General features: G+C 52.6%; 1 protein-coding gene, 1 long non-coding RNA gene and 1 other non-coding gene across 9 annotated transcripts in view; 1 reads left to right on the plus strand and 2 right to left on the minus strand.

Annotated features, from left to right (window-relative positions):
- Positions 1-1473: 1473 nt before the first annotated feature.
- Positions 1474-22106, minus strand: part of DIDO1 (death inducer-obliterator 1) — a 60051-nt gene continuing 39418 nt past the window's right edge. For 6 of the 7 annotated variants that reach the window (XM_037729579.1, XM_017503504.2, XM_017503503.2 and 3 more), the window contains 10 exons: positions 20658-21120; positions 20361-20520; positions 19140-19256; positions 18901-19005; positions 18212-18347; positions 17146-17674; positions 16301-16454; positions 15474-15563; positions 14291-14486; positions 1474-6098 (listed from right to left, as the gene is read on the minus strand). In XM_037729579.1, the coding sequence (XP_037585507.1) occupies positions 2977-6098; positions 14291-14486; positions 15474-15563; positions 16301-16454; positions 17146-17674; positions 18212-18347; positions 18901-19005; positions 19140-19256; positions 20361-20520; positions 20658-21120 (5072 nt within the window). In that variant the 3' untranslated portion in view covers positions 1474-2976. The remainder of the gene's footprint in view (positions 6099-14290; positions 14487-15473; positions 15564-16300; positions 16455-17145; positions 17675-18211; positions 18348-18900; positions 19006-19139; positions 19257-20360; positions 20521-20657; positions 21121-22106) is intronic. The other variant, XM_037729580.1, reaches the window with a different exon arrangement.
- LOC119467622 lies at positions 14983-15146 on the minus strand. The gene has a single exon (XR_005196165.1). It is a non-coding gene; the product is annotated as a U1 spliceosomal RNA (small nuclear RNA).
- On the plus strand, positions 15006-19501 carry LOC108285970. The gene is made up of 3 exons (XR_001817763.2): positions 15006-15122; positions 17861-17865; positions 19491-19501. It is a non-coding gene; the product is annotated as an uncharacterized LOC108285970 (long non-coding RNA).

Genomic DNA, 22106 nt, shown 5'->3' on the forward strand with positions numbered 1-22106 from the left:
CCAAAGCTTCCCTACCGCCCCTTCCCAAAGGGATGTCCCTCTGTTTATCAGGAGTCTGTGCCGTGGGGATGGGAACTTGTCAGACCTTTTAGGAATTTCTAGACCCTGGATCTGAAAAGACATTCATTTCAGGAGGCCCAGATGCCAGGCGGAGCTGTGGCTTACGGAGGCGGATGATGGAGTTGGTTCAGGTTTTCCTCCGAGTAGGGCCAGCAGGCCTCCCCAGCCTCCTGTGGAACAGACTCAGCCAATGGCAAGGTCCCCAAGTGGGTCCCCTGAGCCCTGGAGTGAGGTCAGCTGGAAGCAGCAGAGCAGCCCGAGGAGGAGCAAACCTCAGGCAACAGCGTGCTCCGGGAGGGACCCCGATCCTCTCAAAATTTAGATGCAGAGAGAGAGAAAAAAAGGTTAAGGAAAATAGCAAAATAGCGACAGCAGTGACTGCTGGGTGTGATATTGCGGCGGGTTTGGGTCTCTTCTCTTTTGCTGGGTGTCCCACAGGAAGACAGACCCCGCGTGTGGGGACCTGCACCCCGCCAGTCTTGAGCTGGCTCAGCCTGTTTGCTGGCCATGCCCGGTTACTGAGGGCTGAGGTCACCGTCTGTCTGGGCACACCTCATGTGACCTTTCCTTTTCTCTCCTGGTCAGGGCCCCCGAGCTCAGCCACAGCCATGGTCCCCTGCCACGCCCTCCCTGGACTCACTGATGACTGATGTGGGGAGGGGAGGGAGGATGCTTGCTGCTTTGGGCATTACCCCTTGTTGGAGGCCCCTGTGCCAAGTTCTCGAGTGAGATGGCTCTTCCTATTTTCCTCTACAGCTGACTGGAACAGCTGTACTGGAACAGCTGTACTGGAACCGGGAGCGTCCCGTTGGCCATCTGCTCACGGCTGGGCTGTGGACCCACATGCTTGTTCGGAAGCCAAGCTCTCGCTCTCTGGGCGACCAGAGAAAGCTTGCAGGCTCCTGTCGCCTGTGCACTGGCACTGCTGGGTCTGGGCTGCCAACCCTGCGTGCCCACTGGCGTCCTCACCGGCGCACTAGCAGCCTATGCCCAGAGTCAGCGGGCGCATATTCTGCTGCAGCTCGGATGCGCTGGGGCTTCGGGGCTCACTCCCCCACCACGAGACCCCTTCGCTGCAGTTGAGGCTCCCACGATGGTTTTGGGCTTCTGCTCTGACAGCACCAGGACTGGGTCTGAAGGGGGTGAGTCCCTCCTCCTGACCCTCCTGCCCACTGTCTCCAGAACTGGCTGGCGCTGGGTCCCAACAGGCGGCGAGACATCTGCCCTGTGACGGAAGGACGTGGGGACCCAGTCTCATCTGGGGCTCAGCCTGAGTTCAGGGAGGGGTCCAAAGGGCACTCCTGCTCACGCCCAGGCAAGCCAGCAGCAAGAAGCTGGGTGGCCAAGGTGTCCACGCACGACCCCAGACTTCTGTGTTAGAAAAAGGCTGATGAAGACCCGAGACAGGAACTGCCTGTGGCTGTTTATTCTACTGCAAGTAACACACCTGTGAAGCTGCATGTTCTCATGTACAGTGATATAAGCCTCTGCAATATAAAATACAATTTACAGAAATCTCTATCGAGTAAACCTAAAGAAACACTTGATTTTTACATTTGTGTGTTTAAATTAGAAAAATTTGCTTTATATGTTAAACAAAAAAACAAAAAACCCTTCGCATCATATTAGATGTTGGAACGTGACACCTACTTTAATGTAATTTAACCTACGGACACGTGGCTTTAACACCAAACATCTCAAGCTGATACATTCTCCATGTTTTCTTAACTTAAAAAATCTGCGCTATAAAGTGAAATATCTGTAGTGACGTACAATGGAATAACAGACTCCAAAGAACAAGTGAGGTTCTTTAATTTCATATCTGTAAAAGTAAGTTTATGAAAATATAAAAAACTATCAAAGTGTATTTGTACAAATAAGTTAGCCATATGTTTTCTATTTCACACTTCAGAAGTACTCGAAAAATACTTGACAAGCAAGAGACCGTTTCACAGTGAACAGCTCCCTAGCTCAATGGCAGTTCTTGAACTAATGACCACTGTTTCCCATCTCAGACTTTATACAAGTATTGTTCCACTTTCAAGGACAAATTTTTAAATGTATCCTCTGATAAATAACCAGTTTGGAGCTGAGTGTACTTTTCCCGGGATACAGGAAGAACTGCTCATTTGAAACTGGATGAACAAAACTTCCTGATTATTCAAATCAAGGACTCCTCCCCGCCCCCAAAGTACATTTAATTGGTTTGTTACCTTTTTTTTTAGGGTGATAAAACTTAAACATTTTTCAACAAATTGTTATTTAAAATGCAACAATTTATACCAGGACAGATGTTGCTTTAAATCATGTTTTTGAAAAATGGATAAGGTGATATACAAAAGCTGAGCACACTAAGATGTGTTTTTGTTTCCCAGTTGAAAATTGTAATGCAGATTTTATGATGAAAGATGCATTTGTAAGGTTTGTGTTTGTCAACACTCCAGATACAGGCAGCTAACCCTTCTCCTGCCTCCGCGCGGAAGCCTGCAGCTCCCACCCAAACCGGCTGCCCGGACAGACGCTAGACCTGTAAAAACGGCTTTTGGAAACACAGACAGATGAGATGTCAGGAAAGGTATGGCTCTAGGGTCCAGTGAAGTTCCCCCAAAATTTACAGTAGTCGAGTTACTGGAAAAGATCACTTTCTGATCTGAAAAAGCAATATGCTTTTGTAGACAATTTTCCATTTCTTTAATTTTGAATGGAAATATCACAGTTTAGGTTTTTTTTTTTAAAAAAAGCATCAGAATTGTAAAGATGTGAAATCTTGTAAGAAACCATTTACACAAAATTACAGTAATTTTCAAGTCCAGAGTATTCTATCCTGAATCTAAGATCGTGGCTATTTCAAAAGCTATTTGTTCGACGCATTTTATGAGACTGGCTTTTAAAAGGGTCTGGCCGGCCGCGCAGCCTCTAGGTCTGCGAGGCGGTGCCCGCCTCCGAGACCCTGGAGGCCTCGGGCTTCGCGTCCCGCGCGCTCTCCTTGCTCTTGCTCCGGTCCTTGCGGTCGCGGCCGCGCTCCCGGTCCCGGGCCCGGTCTCTGTCTCGGTCCCGCTCTCGCTCTCGGCTCCGGGACCGGTCCCGATCGCGCCTCCGCTCGCGCTCCCGGTTCCTGCTGCGCTCCCGGCTGCGGTCCCACTCCTTTCCCCGGTCGGCCTCGCGCTCTCGGTCGCGGTTGGCGCTCCGCTCCCTGTGTCTGTCCCAGTCCCGGCCGGAGTCTTTGTCCCGGTGTCTCTCCCAGTCCCGCTCTCGGCTCCAGTTTCGGCCGCGCTCGCGCTCTCTCCGCCTGTCCTCGCCGGCCCGGCCCTGGCCGTCGGGGTCCTCCAGCGGCTTCTCTTTGGGCCCTGCGTCAAACCGCTCTCTCTGCCTCCCTTCAAAAGTCTGGTTTCTGTACTCGTGACCTTTGCCCTCTCGGAAGTCGGGCGGTGCCCACTGTCCGTCAGCCTCGGGGCCCTGTCCGGGCGCACTGGAAGAGAGGGCGGGGGGCGCGCCGGCCTCCTCCCACCGGTCCTTACGGTGCTGCGGGGGGTGGCTGGGAAGCTCCAGCAGGGGCCTGGGCCCGGGCTTCATCACCTGCACCTGCGGGGCCTGGCCCGGGAAGTGAAATCGCGAAGGGGTCTGCTCATTCTTCTCAGGAAAGGGTGCAGAGCCCCGTGGTCCACCAAACTGCATGGGTGCCGGCGCCCTCTGGTTTGTGAATCTGGGTGGGGAATGGACCCTCTGGTCTTCAAACTGCTGAGGCTGGATGCCCCTGGGGCCTGGCATCAAGTTGGGTGCTTGGCCTCTGGGTCCTTCAAACTGGCTGGGATGAGGGCCCCGGGCAGTTTCAAACTGACTAGGATGGGGCCCTCTTGGGCCCACAAAATGGCCAGGGGGTGGTCCTCTCTGACCTCCAAACTGAGAGGGAGGGGGGCCGCCTCGGGGTCCTTTCAGCTGAGACAGCAGCGGCCTTCTCTGGCCTCCGAACTGGAAAGGCGGGCCACCTCTGCTCCCCAGGAACGGGGCTTGCTCTGTCCCTTCAAACTGGGCGGGGGCGCCAGTCACCTCGTTATATGGGGTGTCCTGGAACTCCCTCTTCTCCCCATGGGGATCCTTGCGTTCTTCAAACTGGGACGGTGCCACTCCCCGTGGTCCACCAAGGTAAGAGGGTGAGGGGCCTCTGCCGTCCCCGTAAGGAGGTGGCCCATGTTGCCCCAAGAATAAGGAAGGGATGGGCCCCTTCTGGGCTCCAAATCTGGCTGGCGGAGGCCCTCGTGCCCCATCGTTAGAAGCAATATTCTCTTCCGGAAACGGAGGGGCTGGCCCCCTTGGTCCTGGGAAATTGGGGCCATGAAGCCCTGACATCCCCAAAGCGTGCGGTCCAGGTTCACGCTGACCCTGGAACTGGGGCTGAGAGCACCCCACTTTCTGTCCTGGCAGAGGGAGCGGGGCGGTACCCTCGCCGGATCTGGCCTGTGGCTCTCTGTCCCCCTCTGCTTCACCTGCAGGGCTGCCGCTCCTTCCACCAGAGTGGAGATTTCTTGGGTCCTCATATTGGCCGGGGCCGAGAGCCTTGTCCTGCACCGTGAATCCCGGGCTGGAGAAAGGGTCCCTCTCGCCATCATGCTGCAGGGGGAAGCCAGGCTGCAGGGCGCCGCAGGGTGGTGTGGGCAGCAGGACCCTCCGGGCAGGCCGGGCAGAGCTGTCTCCAGCCATGGCAGGGCGGGCGCCTTCCCCAGGCTCTGCCTTCCAGCCGTCCTGCTCAGGCCCTGCTAGGGGCTTTTCGCCCGAAGCCCAGGGGGAAGAGGCCAGCTCCTTTTCCTCTGGGACTGGCGTGAGCGCCTGGCCCACAAGGGCGCCCTTGGAAGCATCTCTGGTGGGCAGGGTGCCCTGGGTGCCCCATGCCGAGAGCCTAGAGAGAGGGTCCCCCTCCCCCTCACCACTCTCAGCGGCCAGGCGCCTCGCCTGCCGGGGATCTCTCTGGTTCGCTGCCTGGCTGGCAGGGGGCAGCGAGGTGGGCTTCTCTGCGGGCTGCTGCTCTTGCTGGAACAGCTCCGCCTTGGGCAAGGACGACTTTGGTGGTGGTGACATCAAGGCGTCCGACACCGAGAAGTGGGCCATGGAGACCCCGACGGCGGCCATCTGCTGGCTCAGAGCTTCTACCAGCTCCTCCAGCTCCACCAAGGAGGGCGTGGCAGCCCCGGCCACCTGCTCAGCAGGCCTCTCCGTGGAGCTCCTTCTCACGTCCACACACATCCTGTTGGGCAAGTCATCAACAGTCACTTTCGCTTCTTCCAAGATGGTCTCATCCTCGGGGTCGTAGGCCACCTCTTCCCGCTCGGCTGTGGCGGCTTCGGGAGCCCTTTCCCCCTCGTGGCGCCGCCCTCGCTCCACAGGCTGGGTGTCAAAGGCTCTCTCTGGGTCGTACTCCTCCTCAGGGTCGTAGGGCCTGTCGTCCTCCTCTTCCTCTGGAGCTTTCTCTTTTGAGAACTGACCGAACTGCTGGACGATCGGATCTAAGAGTGGAGGAGCCAGCACCCCATCCTCTGCTGTGGTTTTGGGGTCCTGGTGGAGGCCTGCAGTGGACCCAGCAGGCTCTCTGGCAGAGGGGTCAAATGACTTCTTTTTTCCAAAGAGAGTCTGCAGGATGTGCTCCAGCGGTGACGCTGTTTTTGAAGCAGACGAAGCGGCGGAGGAAGCGGCCGTGGTTGCTGCTGCTGCTGTCGTGACTGCTGTGACCGGGCTGGTGGCTGCGGGCTTGAGGGATGACAGCACTTTTAGCACCGGAGGTTCTGGAAGTGGGGGTGGCGGCGGAGGGGACCCGGGGGGTGTGGTGCTGACAGCCGCGTCTGCAGCGTACAGCTGATACTTGGAGGGCTTTCTGTCCGACTGCGGGGCCGTGGTTACTTTCGGATAGGCTGGAACGTCCACTTCCTCTTGCTGAAGTCGGGTCCGCTTTTCATCCATCTTGTCTAACTCTCCAGTGTTTGCAGGACGTTTTATTTTTTGGCAGATTACTAACCCAAGAATTATATTCGGACGTGGTGACTCAAGACCTGAAAAACAAAATATTTGTGCAAATTTTAGAATCTAAATCCAGCTTTCATCCTTCAGAGGTGAATTTTCTTAAGGGCTTTCATGGGGACTGTTTAATAGGTAGAAATAAGCCATTCTGTAGCAAAATAAAGTCAAGTGTCACGACAGCTACAAAAGCCTGGATCATTCTGTCCGAGAATGCCCCGACCCAGTCCTCCCAGGAGCCATGTGAACCAACCACGGAACCGAAGACCCGATCCACAAGGAAGTTCATCCCAGTTGTCGGAATTGGTTACATATTTTAAAGAAATTCTCTGTAATGCCAGAGCAGTAGTGTGGAGGGGAGGGAGGCCGTGGGATAAGCCTGTGGGGATGGAGAGGGCGCTGTCCCAGGTGCCCTCAACCAACAGCTCAGCTATGCTCCTCTTCCCCTCTGGCTACTACCGGGAAGGTAACAGCCCTTTGCATGTGCATGTTTTGAGATGGAGTCTCACTCTGTCATCCAGGCTGGAGTGCAATGGCGCAACCTCGGCTTGCTGCATCCTCACTCTCCCGGGTTCTCCGGGATTCTCCCGCCTCAGCCTCCTGAGTAGCTGGGATTACAGGCACACGCTGCCATGCCTGGCTAATTTTTGTATTTTTAGTAGAGACAGGTTTTCACCATGTTGGCCAGGCTGGTCTCGAACTGCTGACCTCAGGTGATCCACTTACCTCAGCCTCCCAAAGTGCTAGGATTATAGGCATGAGCCACTGCGCCCAGCCCCCTTTTTTGTCTTTAACTTAGGAGCTGCAACACATAATTACACTAAATATAGTAATATTAAATGTTTGATTAGGTACCAATTCAACTCAATTCAGAATTATCAATAAAGTCATAATGATCAATAAAGCACAAGCCATGAGGTCATCCATTAGTCTCTGGTGGCATAATTACAGCTAGACAGAAAAAAGGATGTTGAACGACATGGCTAAAATAAATGTTTTGGGCCAGGCGCAGTGGCTCACACCTGTAATCCCAGCACTTTGGAAGGCTGAGGCGGGTGGATCACGAGGTCAAGAGTTTTAGACCAGCCTGGCCAACATAGTGAAACCCTGTCTCTACTAAGAATACAAAAATTATCCAGATGTGGTGGTATGTGCCTGTAATCCCAGCTACTCGGGAGGCCGAGGCAGAATTGCTTGAACCCAGGAGGCGGAGGCTGCAGTGAGCCGAGACTACCACTCTGTTCCAGCCTGGGCAAGACTGCCTAGGGGAAAATAGTAACTAAAAATAAATACATGTTTTATGATTATAAAGAAATTCAGTGAGCATGAACATATCAAAGACTGCCTAAGGCTCACGCCTTTGTAAACACAGGACACTGTGATCATGGAAGCACCGAGACACTCGGCAAACAGGTGGCAAAGAGCAGGTCAGGCAGGCGACGCACACCAGGGGTGTTGGGGCACGGTATTCATTAAAAACAATTCTTAAAAGAGGACTATTCCAAACACTCTAAGTTGTGGGAGCGTGGATCAGGGGCACGAACATTCCAGTCACGACCCTCCCCATACTCACAATAAATCAGGAGTGCCAAAGGGGAACAAAGAAAAAACCCAAGTCACAACATAGGAGCTCAGGGAAGGCGATTCGCATGGGGAAGGTCTCAGCAGCATCAACGTGTTTGAAACTAAACCGCAGAAACTCGTTATACAGACAATCTAACCTCACTGTGGCATACGGGGAAGGTCTCAGCAGCATCGTGTTTGAAACTAAACCGCAGAAGCTCGGTGTACAATCTAACCTTACTGCGGTATAAAAAAGGTGCTCACACGACAGCCTTTTCTCCCCTTCCAAAGAGAACCAGTGCGATTTCCCGTGCTTCCGGTGATATTAAAGATCAGCACAGGTCACTTCAGGTAGCCAGCCGTCTGGATAGGCACCATTATGTAGCTCTAAATACCTTTGTTGTTGATCTCCCCAAATCCCACCAAGGAGTTGATGGACAGGTTGAGCATGGAGGGTAGGCGGGTGTCTGCCTTGCCCTTAAGGAACACCAGGCCTGCCAGACTGAGTTGGGACCAGCCTGCCCCATGGGGGCTGACAGCATGTTGCTCCCTCCCTCCTGGAGAGAGGGCCAAAGGGTCTGTTCCCTCACAGGCTGTCAGGAAGGGTGAGGTATCCCAGCACCTCAACTCCACCTCTGCTCTGTCCCCCGGATGGTAGCAGGGTGCCAGTGAAAGGGATGGGTGGGCACAGGAGGGAAGCAGGAAAGCCAGGTGGGCCACACCGAGGGGTGCACCTGGGCTCTGCTGCTCAGCAAATGTGAAGGGCAGCTTGTCAAGTTCATTCTGATGAATATGAGTTCAACACAGGTTAGCTTAAAATAGTGCTGCTCTCACCACAACAGCAATTTATTTACTGAATAAGCTATTACATCGCTTACTGAAATCTGCTTTTTGGGTATGGTCGATTGTGAAATTGGCTATTATGGCTTTCCCGGACCACATGTCTGCAGAGCCCACCACGCCCAAGTGGGAGGGGCCCTGAGGCTCAGGCTGAGCTCCTGTAGGCCGGGCCCTGTAAGCCAGGCTCTTTCCCACAGAACTGGACACTAGAACAGACACAGCCGTGGGCTAGGCCTCAGGAGGGGCCCTGGACAGTGGGGCTTGTGGGGCCTCGGTGTGGGGAAGTCGCCTGGGGGAGCCCAGTGCTGGCTCGTTGACACAGAGGGGCCATGCTACCCAAGGGAGATGCTCAGCTACGCAAGCTCGGTCAGGGTGGTGGTGCGCTGTACAAAGTCACTGTTACGTGCCTCTGTCTCGTGGTGTGCCACTCCAACGCAAACTTTTAATGGCTAATTTGCTTGTTAACGAAAAAAAATTTAGTATATCCCAGCGCTGGCAAGATTCTTTAGTCTTGGACACAGCAGCCCTCTGGAGACTGGCGGCCAGCGCATGGCTGGCACGTGTAGGTGCTCTCGTCTGCAGACACTGGCGACTGGATAAAGCTGCAGTCAGATGGGCGTACGTTCTGAATCCCCTGAGACTTACGATTTAAATTGGGCTGTCCCCAAATGCACACCCACTGTGCAACAGTCAAATCTTGTCACCCAACTCATTTTTGTTATTATGGTTGCATGGCTATGTAAAATGTGACCGGCACCTTGGAAATGACTCTTCGTGAAAGGAGCAGTGCTGTTCGCCTGGCCTGGACCTTGGGAGCCATCTTCCCTGGGAGGAGAGGGTGTGCACAAGAGTGCCTGGCCCGTCTAGACCAGGAAGGTCAAAAGGTCACAGAGCCCCCACCTGGGGAGGGGGCATTAGAGGCTGCCCAGAGCTGTGCCCAGGCTCGCCCCTCAGCAGCCACCCCGTGGTGTGTGTGAGCCCTGGGAGGGAGTGCGCCCTGGGAAGGTGCAGAGACTGAGGCCTGCGTGAAGCTGGCACCAGCCAGGCGGCGGGCAGCACAGGGCACAGCAGGCTTACTTACCCACCTCCCTCCTGAGGGCTGCTGAGGGTCCTCAGTTCATAAAGCAGGCGGCCATGAGCAACCAGGGGCCAGGACCCGGAGACACCAGCTGTGGCTAAACGTGCCCTGCACTTCCACTGAAGGGTGCTGAGCAGGCTTGGAACAGGGGTGTGGACGTCCCCCCAACACCCTCTCAAAGGCCAGAGGGTAGATGGTTTTCTTCAGGGTGTATCATGTGCAGCAAACAGGCCTTTTCAGCGCCATGGCTGTGTCCTTTGCACATTCATGGAGGAGTCTCGACAGACCCTGTGGTCAGAAACCGACCACATGCGCAGGAAAAGAGCTCTAGACACAGGACGAAGGGGGCATCTGCAGAGCTGAGTGTGCCAAGACTGAGCCAGGAGCTGTGTCCAGGTGTGTTGGCAACAGGGGCTGGGAGACAAGGCAGCTGGTGAAGGGGACCACCTGCTTCTCAGGGTGCAGGAGGCAGCCCCTCACTACTGACCCTGAGGCTGCAGGAAGACGCTCCATCTTACTAAATGAACCACCCGAAATCTGACTCCTCCCAACCCCAAAGCTATCACAGTGAGGCCTGGAGCACATCCTACCATCAGTTATTTCAAATGAAAACTCTCTTACTGGTCTGCATCTGTCGAAACAAAATGTTCACACCTGCTGGAACAGAAACTGAAGTTAATCAACAAGGGTTGTGAATTATGACTTGGGTAGAAAGACTCGGCAAATCAGGTGGGAAGACGCCTACTTCCCCCAACCCACCACACACACCCACTCACACACACACAGAGCCCCATCTTCCAACTGGGAATCCCTAGGCCTGCACAAAGCCACTGGGTCCAGCACGTTTCAGGGAGGGGGAGAGCGGTGTCCATCTTCTTCCAGGCGCGCGGGTGCCGAGAAGGGCCCCAGGGCAGCACCAGCCTGCACTGCGCTGGCTTACGAAGAGCAAAGGGGGGCCTAGGATAGGTGACCAAGAGCCACCAAATGGCTCCAATTCAAACAAACAAGGACCAGTTTCCACGAAATCTTTTTATTGATTTAGGAGGAGAAGGCAGTACATTTGATTCAATACTGTATTTGACTCTGATTACAATTTCCATGAAACTACTATTACATACACACACGAAAACTGAAGAAATGCTTACCTGACAATATTTCAAGTCAGAATTTCTCAGCTAGTTTAAAAAGCAGTTAAAAGTGAATACAGAAAGGCACTATGGATTCGAACATTCTTCCCAGAAGAGCTTTCTAGTGTATAAAAATCTCAGAGAAAAGAGCCCTTTCCACTAGAGCAGCTACAGAGGGCGGCGTTTCCTCCTGCCCTGGACTCGGGGAGGACGCAGACTGTGCACCTGTGTTTATGGACCACGGTTACTCAACAGGCGTTTCAGACCAAGGCTCTGAGGCCTGTGGCTTCACGTGGAAATGATAGGGGTTGGGCATGGTTAACAGGCAGGCATCCTTGGCTGCGGTCCAGTCCTGTGAGGGCCTCACACAGAACCCTACGTGATGAGCTTCCTACCCAACTCATCTCCTTTCCGTGAAGAAGGCCCCAAGACAGGCCGAGACTGCGACCCCAGTCCCCACGGGGGGCCCTGCTGGTAGAGTGGGGAGAACACCTCGGTGGAGAAGGCCGCCTGGACCAGCACACCCAGACCTCCCAGCTGCCTCCCCAGGGATGCTGAGTTACAGAGGGTGCCACTGAGGGGCAAAGTAAGACAACCCAGTGTTTTGGGGGCAAATCACGAAGATATGCAAGGACAAATGTCCTCAGGTAGATCCAGCTACTGCTGTGAACTGCATGGCTCCTGAGGATGCTGCGGGGGCAGCTCCACTCTCACTGCCTGCCTGACATGGCCAACTGCTGGCCAAGTGGGTGACTTGGTTTCCCCGAGGGCACAGCTGGGCACCTGGAGGTCTTCACTTGCTTCAGTGTGAACAGGAAGCACTGAGGGGCTGGGACTGGACACCGTGCTGTTAAAACCCACCGGACCCCCATGTTTGGGAGGCAGGGACACCTGCAATTGCGTGGTATAAACTGAGGCACACAGATAAGTTGGTCACTCTTCTGCATGAATCTTTACACCCAATGGGACTTTCTCCTTAACACCCCCAGGGGATGGACTCCGTCTGCTCCTACGTCAGTGCCCCGACGCGGATGCGCAACTCAGGGCTGGAGTGCCAGGTCTCCTTCAGGCCTGCACTGCACGCGCCGCACGCGGCACGGAGAATTGAGGCTGACAGCCCTGGCGAGGACAGCAAGGTCTGGAACGGAGCTGGGCCCTCAGGCCCTCGCCCACCACTTCCGGGGCGTGACTCCAGGCCATGCAGCACAGCTCACCCCAACCATGGCTCTGTGGAATCACCACCAGCGCCCTTAGGTGTGGCCTGTGCTGTCCAAAGGCTTCTGGGCAGAGGCTGAGACAGAGGGAACGTGCCAGCACTTAACCTTACACACACCGCGCGCGCGCACACACACACACACGCCACAAAGCCAGGACATACATGTACATATTTATATCTAGAAAATGCCAAGTCAAGTAATCAACATGTGAAGCAGGCCAAGTAGCCAGTGGCCTGGCCCAGGGTCAAGGCTGTTTAGTCGCCATGGAAGTGTGTGAGATTTCATGTACACATATTCATGTCAACAGGGGCGTTAGGAGAATATAAAATTATACTGGTCTTAAGTTAAAACATTGCTGCAGTGTATGGAAAAGTTTCATTCCCTGCTACTTTTCTAGAACCCCTCATCCTGTGTTACTTTACCCAGGTGTCTCTGCTCTTTATCGTGGGTCACAGTCCCCAGGGCCTTTGTGTGTCCCTGTGAGGCAATGTCACGGCCTCAGTGAGTGCCTTGGTGGGCAAGTGTCACGTCCCCCCCCCGAGCTGGTCGCTGACAGTGTGGGTGACTGGCGCCACTGCACTCAGCAGACAAGGTGAGTGCCCCAGCCCAGCCCTCCTTGTCCCAGTGCCATCCGGGAGGTGCCAGGAGACCTGTCCTTTCCCTCTGCCCAGCACTGCACCTGCACAGCCAGCCCCTGCTCTGGGGAAAATGGGGCTCCACTCCTCGGGTGGCCTCCCTGGGCCCTGCCAATGCCCACAGTGGAGATCCCCTCGAGGCCCTGCTGCACCCGTGCCCGGCATGCGCCGGGGCTCACTCAGCACTCCTACCGCCGTGCTCACCTGACAGCTCCAGGTTTGGGGCTGGAGCAGGGAGAGGAGCTCAGGAAAGGATGAAGTATGACTTCAATTGTTTTAAAAAGGGGAGGCTTGGTATCTATGAACAACAAGTGCCCTTTCCACCCCGGAGAGAGGTGCTGAGGGGCGGCGGTATCTGCAGCGAAAGGCTCCCGCGCTCACAGACTCCACAGGCACGCCGTCGCACTTGCGACTGACCAGTGGGTCTTCGCAGGTACCGGAGGTCAGCTTCTCGGTCTTCACCTCCAGGAGAGCTGGGTTTTTCCTCTCCCTGCTCATGTGGGAGCTGGCCAGAGCTCTTCACAAGCGTCACCAAGAGCCTCTACCCGGGTCCTTTCTGCCACCCGTTAGATGGCATCTCTCTACCCCAAGGAGGATTTGAGGGCACACACTAAAGCACTTTGCTTTTAAAAATGTATCTGGCACTAAAATAATTTAATGCGCCATGCCAGCAAATATTTAACCTTGAAATGACTGATACCAACCAATACCTTTAAGGACATACCATTCCACAACACAGGCATAAGCCGAGGCCATGCCGTGTGAAGAATGGACTCCAGTGGGAACGTGGGCTGTGCCTCGGGCGACAGAAGTCCCACCCAGGATGTGGAGTGGCCCCTACAGGACCCCAGCTCTCAAGGGCTGAGGGTGGGACACCCTGCACACTGTGGCAGGAACACCGGCGGAAGCCTGGTGACAGGGACAGAGGGCACTGAAGCCCAGGGTCTAGACAGCACCTGCCTTTGTGACAAAGCACTTTAGAGGAAGGACACTGATCCACATACCCATGTTTAGGTAACATCGATCCTCTGGGGACCGCATGGCCATAGAGACACCTGAGTTGGCCTCTGACATGAATCCCTAACTGAAGTCACATCAGCCTCTTTGAAGGAGCTACAAGAGAGCTGGTCACTACCAGAGCATGTGGCCCCTGGAATCACCCTCAACCCTTGACAAGTAAGATGTATTTAGGCTATTCGCAAATCATTGTTTAAATGTAGTACCTTCCAAGGACTGTGCAGACACAAAGCAGCCTACCAGAGATGAACGAACCTGTTAGAATCTGAGCCGCAGATTAAAAGTAATTCTTTCTAGAAATAGTTTTCTATGTCACTATGTTTAGATCTCCTGGAAATCCATCTCTGTTAGAGAAGTGGCCTGTGACGGAGCCACTTCCTGGTGTGTGCTGGCTCCTGAGTCCATCTAGAGGGAAGAACAGGACCGCTGGGATGTCACCTCCCTTTCCAGCGGACCCTTGGGCACTGAGGCTTCTCTGATCTGAGGCCAGGATGAGCTAGCTGCAAGCTGTGGGTCTTTCCCTCTCTAAAAAACTCTTCTAAGATAATTTATGCTACAAATAGGGGATTCTTTCTGTGCCGCAGTCCTATGCCCTAAAAGATGAATTCTATTGCTAATGGCTTTGTCTGTGCTCTTAACTGCTGCTCCTGGAGAGCCCTGGGCTGGTCAAGACTCAGCAGGGCATGTCAGTGGGAGGAGCGGTGCAGGTGCCAGGTAGGCCTCACCTCCACCCAGAAAGCCGGTGCTTACCTGGTCCCTCAAAGGGCAAGAGTTTGGATGGAACAGGGTCCTGGGCGCTCAGCGGGATCAGATAGAGGTCCTTGACGTGCCTGTTGTTATTAGCTACAACGCCAAAGCGGCCACGGCTGCTAAAATAGGAGTACAGAGAGATATAGGCGACCTCCTCCTCCTCCGTGGCAGGGTGGAAGCGGACCAGACAGAGCTCCTGCAGTGGAACAGAGTGGGAGGCACTCATAAAGCAGACGCAGGCATCACTTGCCCAATTCACCTTTTCAAATCTCTCCTACTCAGCCACGATCTCACAGAGTTCCTGTATCAGTGAGGCAACTCGTGTGACATGTGAGCCCGGCAGTGTCTGGAGCAGAGCCAGCTTTTACTACGTGCATGACGGCCCCAGTCATGAGGAACCAGCTGTGTGATGTGCAATGGCTGTCTGTTGACCTCTCCAGAGGGTTAAACTAGACGACAGGGTCTAGACCTTTCGTGAACATGACGAAAACTAGGGCCTCCCGAAAGAAAACCACATACAGACATGCACAGCTGTAGCTACATCTCAGGGGGTCCCAGAAAACCAAGACCGTTCAGGAGCCCAGGCTGAGTGCCCTGAGCCTGATCACCCCCGCAACAGATACCTTCTGCTCCTTCAATCATAAAAAAATAAGAAAATAAAGCTTATATATTTCTTTTCTTAAAAAATAATTCAGGGGAAAGTGCAAACGTAGTCCCTCACTACCACAAATTATGCAGTCAAGTTTCTCGCATCTGGGGAAATCGAAGGGGTCAGCACATCCGACGTGCAATGGATAAGCCTCGCCCTGGGAAAACCACCTTCGTGATTCTGGTATCTCCCCTGCCAGGTAAGTATTACATTTCTTACTAAACTTTAACTGCACATACATGATAATGAATCAGAAACAACCTTCTACCATTGTATTACTCAAACACCTTCACACAGTAACACAACTATATAATTTTTTTTTTTTTTGAGACAGTCTTGCTCTGTCTCCCAGGCTGGAGTGCAGTGGTGTGATCTCAGCTCACTGCAAAACTTAATTTTTAACATTCACCTGGAAATATCTAATGAGTTACAGGCTAACATTTTAAGTGTTAACCCATCAAAATGAGAGGTTAAAAAAAGACGTGTTTAAACACTGTCTTCCATGGTTATAGAATGTATACTGCAAGCGGATACCTTAGACACAGAAGACTTGAGTTTGCCAACATAATCCCAAACTGTCTTCGGTGCGATCCTCCCACCAATGTGAATTGTGTCAGGCAAATCCTAAACAAAAAGGACTTTGAGTAAATAACTGGTCAAACTGTAGCAGTCACAAAAAGATCAACATAGTCACTTTAAGGCACTGTACCATCCAAGGTTCAAGAAGACCACAACGATTCCAAGGATGACAGTCATACTTGCAATAAATGCTGTATTAAATCCAAGGTCACAAGTTACCAAATCCAAGGGGAGTACGATGCCAGCCTTCTGCCAAACAAGGTTGTGTTTAGAAAGGGCTGGGCAACACTTCTATGTTATCTTTTCTGTACATACACCAAGAGTAGCGATTTGCACATGAGCCCCGGTGACTCCCTGCATGAAGGTCATAAATGCTAGTGCTGCTTTTTGGTTCATTTTGAAAACTAAAAGGCCTGCCATAGGGTCATATGTGCCACCCCACATGTGGCCAGGTGTGTGTGAAGCAGGATCTGAACACCTGGCTACGCTGGGGCTGTGTCAGCACCCCGGCGAAACCCATCACTGAGATGCTAGACTGCAGGCTCGCGTTTCTGACCCTGTCCCAACTGCTGACTCATCACAGCAATTGCCACTTTGCATTTGGAGGTGCTTCTATATCCAGACAGTCAGTTGCAGGGGTGTCACACATTTTTCTTTCTTTCCTACCCGGTGAATTAAGGGAGAAAATCATGTGTTTGACTCTAGTATAGAAATTCCAATGAAAGACATACATGCACACGCACACGCACGCACACACACACACATGTTTTCTTGTTTCTAACCTCACTGAGGTAGTCAAAACACCCGGAGACGGGATACGCCTTAGTGACAAATTTTGCCACACTCTGCATGTTGATAAATCCTTTCCAGATGGTGCTGAGTCGAGACAAAAAGAGGGTTGTGTCTCCCTCTGGAGGGGACCGCGATTCTGATGTGCTATAAAACAAAACCATAAAAATAAAAGTCAGTGTCTCTCCGTGCAATGAGAATTTCAAAAGCATAAAGGTTTTTCTTTGAGACGGAACCTCATTCTGTCGCACAGGCTGGAGTGCAGTGGTGCAGCACTGCTGGGTGAAGGCTCCACTTCCTGGGCTCCGGCGATCCTCCCACCTCAGCCTTTCAAGTAGCTGGGACTACAGGTGACTGCCACACCTGGCTAAATTTTTGTATTTTTCACCATGTTGCTCAGGCTGGTTTCAAACTCCTGGGCTCAGGCAAATCTCCCACCTCTGCCCCTCAAAGTACTGGGATTCCAGGTGTGAGCCACCGTGCCTAGCCTCAAGAGTACAAAGACTTTATATTTAAAATCAATAGTGAACTCTTTTGTCAAGTTTTACATTTTGGCAGTTTACTTTTGCTGATTAATTAATTATAATAATATAGACATCTTGATTAAAGAAAAATGAATAGGCAAGAAACTGGATGAGTATAAATTTAAATCTAAATTGCTAAGACCTTTACTTCCAAAATGACAAGAGGGCACCCTAAAACTGGGGCTTTCTAAAAGATGAAAGAGTAAAGTTGTATTTCGGGTGAAATTTCAGGGTTCAACTATTAAATCACCAGACTTTCCTTCTGTTCATCTAAAAACAAGTTTGGCTTGTTCAGACCACACCTGAGTACGTACCTGGTATTTGGTGATGGAGGAACTGACAAATATCTTGGGTCAGGGGATGAAGACGGCTTAGCCAATATGGACTTGGGCACCATCACAGAAGTCAAGGCAGGCTTTGGCACATCTTGTCTGGTTTCCACCATGTGGGTGCTGTCTGGGCGGGCCGCTACGGAGGCCACGGCTGTGCAGGAACTGCTTGGAGCGGTCCTGGGATCCCGGCCGGACACTGTGACAGTGGTGACTACTCCGCTCCCACAGGAGGCTGGGCAGGGGGACAGGTCTTCCAGCGGGGAGGGCTCAGGATGGCCATCTCCTGGAGGCCCAGGGAAATAGGTTCTATCCACGTTTGGATGAGAAGCACTTTCCAGGCCCGGCTCAGGGGCAACTTCAGGCAGCGCCTCCGGTATCACCTCATCAGCTGAATCAGGAGCAGGGTCAGGTGCAGGGCTCTCATGCTTGGGTTTTAAGTCTTCTTTCTTAACAGGAACTGACAATTTTGGTTTTTTCGGAGCTGGCTCATCTTCTGCGGAGGGAACTTGGCCTGAAGAAGGTGAGGAAAGTCTCCGTGAGAAACCCAGCCGGCCCACGAGTGCTTCTCACCAAAAGCCAAAAGCAACACTGAAGGCAAGGCAGGGAATCGTTCCGGCCTTTCTGTGTGTCTAAGCTTGGCTTAGGTGCAGTTGCTTTGAGAGGGATGCAGTGATTTTTTTTTTTTTTTTTTTTTGAGACGGAGTTTCGCTCTTATTACCCAGGCTGGAGTGCAATGGCGCGATCTCGGCTCACCGCAACCTCCGCCTCCTGGGTTCAGGCAATTCTCCTGCCTCAGCCTCCTGAGTAGCTGGGATTACAGGCACGCACCACCATGCCCAGCTAATTTTTTGTAGTTTTAGTGGAGACGGGGTTTCACCATGTTGGCCAGGATGGTCTCGATCTCTTGACCTCGTGATCCACCCGCCTCGGCCTCCCAAAGTGCTGGGATTACAGGCTTGAGCCACCGCGCCCGGCCGGGATGCAGTGATTTTTAACAAAATCAAGTGAAGTCTCAGCTCCAAGGCGCCATCCCCCAAACTGTGCTCACCTGTACAGATTTTGCAGTTGAGATCGAAGAGGTGTGCGCGGTGCTGACTGGTGGTGTCTTTCAACATGCTGCTGAAGACGTCGAGGAGGGGCGCTGCGCTCTTCTCAGGGACAGCACGTGCTGACTCTTGCTGTTCCTAAAAGTAAAAGGAAAAAAATGAGGTCATCTATTTTCCAAACTCAGCTCCAAATTAACAACACACAAGAAGGCTGGGCGCGGTGGCTCACGTCTGTAATCCCAGCACTTTGGGAGGCTAAGATGGGTGGATCACGAGGTCAAGAGATCAAGACCATCCTGGCCAACATGGTGACACCTGGTCTCCACGAAAAAATACAAAATTTAGCTGGATGTGGTGGCACGCGCCTGTAGTCCCAGCTACTCGGGAGGCTGAGGCAGGAGAATTGCTTGAACCCGGGAGGTGGAGGTTGCAATGAGCCGAGATCATGCCACTGCACTCCAGCCTGGCGCCTGGTGACAAGGCGAGACTTGGTCTCAAAAAAAGAAAAACCCACAAGAAAAGCAGTCTCATGGGACTGAGACGCATGGGGGAAGAATACAAGGCCTGAGGAATACCACAATGGCACACACCTGCTGTTAGCTCAGTGTCCTGCCCAAGCATTCAGATACCTGAACACATTTGTGATGAATGGGTCTGTTCTTGGTGAACACAGAAACTCCCAAGCGCTCACCTCGGAATCCGACACTGGCGGAGAGTCCTCCATGTCGGGGATGACCTCCTGCCTGGCGGCCACCTTCTTACTTTCACTGTGCACTTTAGTCCTGGGCTCCATCACCTGAAATGAGAAAGACAAAACCGAGCTCAAGCCTTGTTTTCTAAGGAGGAAAGCATCACTCATGCAAACTGTCTGTGAACTGGTTTCTGTGAAACGCGCGTCCTGGGCGCCTCCGCAGCCTGCTCAGCACTCACAGGTCTCGCCGGCTTCTCTTTCCACGTGGAAAGCTCTTTAGATACAAGTTCTTCAGGCTTCATTCTCACAAGTTTTGCCAAAGAGATTTCCTCCCGCAGAACACGATGGAAAAGTCCCTGTAAACAAGTATTTTTCATTTACTCAAATAATATTCGTGTATCTGTCAATACGGAGAGCTTATGGAAAACAGAGCTGCCCAGGAGTTCAGTGGGCACAGGACAAAGGCCCCCAGGACCCACTCGCTGTGGCACTGGGCAGAGCTCTGAAGGGTGTGACCTCTCTTAACTCCCCAAATGACCTTGTGAGAGTGCACCCTGGGCCATCCCTGCTGTGAGCAAATGCAGGGCCAGAGAGCACAGGTGCTAAAAGGCTAAACAGCAGTTTTCACGGCCTGGGCTGCGTTGGTTCTGCTAAAAAAGCAAAACACACAACACCTCAGAAAAACAATCGTGTATACAACGTGGACACAGGTCAAAAAGACAGTGTCAAGGATGAAGGAAGGAAGGAACCAGTTCTGCTTGGGGGCTGTTCCATGGTGAAATGCAAAGTCGGAGGATTTCAATATCCTAAAATTCTAAACAGGGAAGAGTCTGGAGGCCATGGAGAACACCAGAAAGCTGTAAGGCCCATGGCAAGAGGAGCCCATCAGGCAGGTGGCCTGTCCCTCCCAACTGGAGTTCCTGTCCTCGCTGTGTAGGATGAGCACCATCCGCCCCACAATGCAGTGAGGACGGAGTGACCCCACCCTGAGTGTGAGCAGCCCCTGCTCCAAGTGTTGAAAATGCTCAAAAGCAGCCCAAACCCTCAGGCTCACTCTGCTGATGAGGAACATGAGGAAATAGAGTGGAAAAGGCCGTCTGAATCCAGAATATGGACACCCTCATATACTGGGATAAAGAATTTGGACTTGATTTTGGAACCAGTGAAGTGACTGGCTTGTAATTTTACAGCAATGTTTAGAGAAGACCAATTTAGTGATCAAAGATGGACTTGAGGGAAGCCAGTGAGCAGACAGGACCCCCGCTAGGCAGGGAAGGGAAGGGGCTTCCAAGACCCTCAACGCCAATACAACCCAACCCAGGCTGGCAGAAGGGTCACGGAGGAGAGAGAGACTTCTCAGCTTTCCTGGGAAGGACACAAACGTTTCAATAGTTTGGTTTGTCCCTTTCGTGTCCAGCAAAGAGCACAGGAAACGCAACGTCCCGTCGTCAGGCACACACCTGGTTTTTAGGGTCCTTCAGGTTGAACATGATGCTTCGGTATTTACTCTTGTAGCGACTGTCCGTGACGTGAAACAGGCTGAACATCTCCTTCTCGATATGGAGGGCGATTTTCCCTACTTCGTTTTCTGTCATGATTAAGTCGTCGCTGTCATTGACTCTGAACGGAACAGAAAAAGGAACTGCATAAGCCACTTGCGCATATTCAACCTTTTCAGCCGTGAGGCAATGCTGCAACCACATGCTAATGAAAGCCCCTCCATTTTAGTGGCCAACAAATCAAGCGGAACAGCCCACCTTTTCCACAAAATCTCTTTTAACGAGCGTCTGATATTTTGCCGAATTTGTGAATTTGGCTGCGACGGTGCTGCACCCATGGCCCCGAGGCGTCCCGGGGCAGGCGAGGCGGTGGGAACAGAAGGTACCACTGGCTTCCTTACAGCTCCCACCAGAGCAGCAGAGCCGGGGAACTTTTTGGAGGCTGCCGTTGCCACTGCGGGTGCCGGTCCTGCCTGCCTGGCAGTGGAAGCACCACTTGATGGGGTAGTTGACAGCCATGACCTCTTGGGGATGGTGCCCTTGAAGCCTGAGGGTGACTTTTTAATGGCTGGTTTGGCCGCTGCCACATTAGCAAAAGGCTTCTTTGGCACGAGATTTCTAGGCGCAAGCTGCTTGCCCGGCACGGAGCCCGGAGGGGCCGTTTTCTTGGAGGCTGCCGTGGCTGCCGCTCTCTCCTCGGACCTCCTGTCTTCCTTGGTGGCTGCAAAGAACACAGGCGCTGGGTGAGAGAAGGACACGACAGGGTGCTGTCACCTGTCTCTAAAAGCAGACCTGCCCTTAAACCTGTAAATGCCCACCTGGCATTCCTGAATAGAATACACATAGAGAAAAGGATTTGCAAAATCTTAACGTTCAGAGGAGCATAAGGGAGGGCTGCCAGCAGCATTTACGATGGCGACCACATTTTATTTCAGAAAGAAAAATGTTTTATTATTACATTAATCTTTTACCTTCAACCAACAAACTCTAGTTAGCAAAGGCTTGACTTGATCACTAGTGAAACTTCAAATCTGAAGGAGAAATTTCACATTATCAATTAACAAAAGCCAGATTTAGAACAGTGTTGTCATTATTAATCCAAGTGCAAACTTTTGTAAACTTAAAAAAGATCGTTTCGAAGGGAAAACAGGTTCTCTTAGCCTGGTGGGCGGGGTTTACACATCTGACTCCATTATCCTTCCAGACCAGAGTTCATTGGAGGCGACGCCATTAACAAAAATACAGAAAGCTGGGATACACCTGCATCAAGGGAAGAGGACCAGCCACACTGTTACACGAAGAGTGAGACGCTGAGAACACAGCCATGCTGTTACAGCAAGGTTTCCATTTATAACCCTCGTGCTGTAATTCCATTCAGTGGTGAAGTATTAATCCAAACAAGGATTAGAATAGCAGCTCAGACAGACATCAAAACCCCTCTACTTGCACAAAAAGCTTTCTATGCCAGTAGAGATCAATCCTGTGATCTCATCGGAGCCCAAAGGGCCTCAAGCAGGGGAGCAGACAGCCTGACAGTGGACAGGGTGCACCACATGATGGGGCAGGAATCCAACTAGTGGGACAAAGGAATGAAGCGCCTGGGGAATGGGGGACCTTGTGAGGGCCCCAGGACAGCAGGCTGTCTCAGCTCCAAGGGCAAGTGCCTGGGAGCTACCTCGGGTGATCAAGTAAACAAGGCACCTGAGA

The sequence above is a fragment of the Cebus imitator genome, unplaced genomic scaffold, assembly GCF_001604975.1.
Source record: "Cebus imitator isolate Cc_AM_T3 unplaced genomic scaffold, Cebus_imitator-1.0 Scaffold311, whole genome shotgun sequence".
In the NCBI taxonomy this organism is placed as follows: Eukaryota; Metazoa; Chordata; class Mammalia; order Primates; family Cebidae; genus Cebus; species Cebus imitator.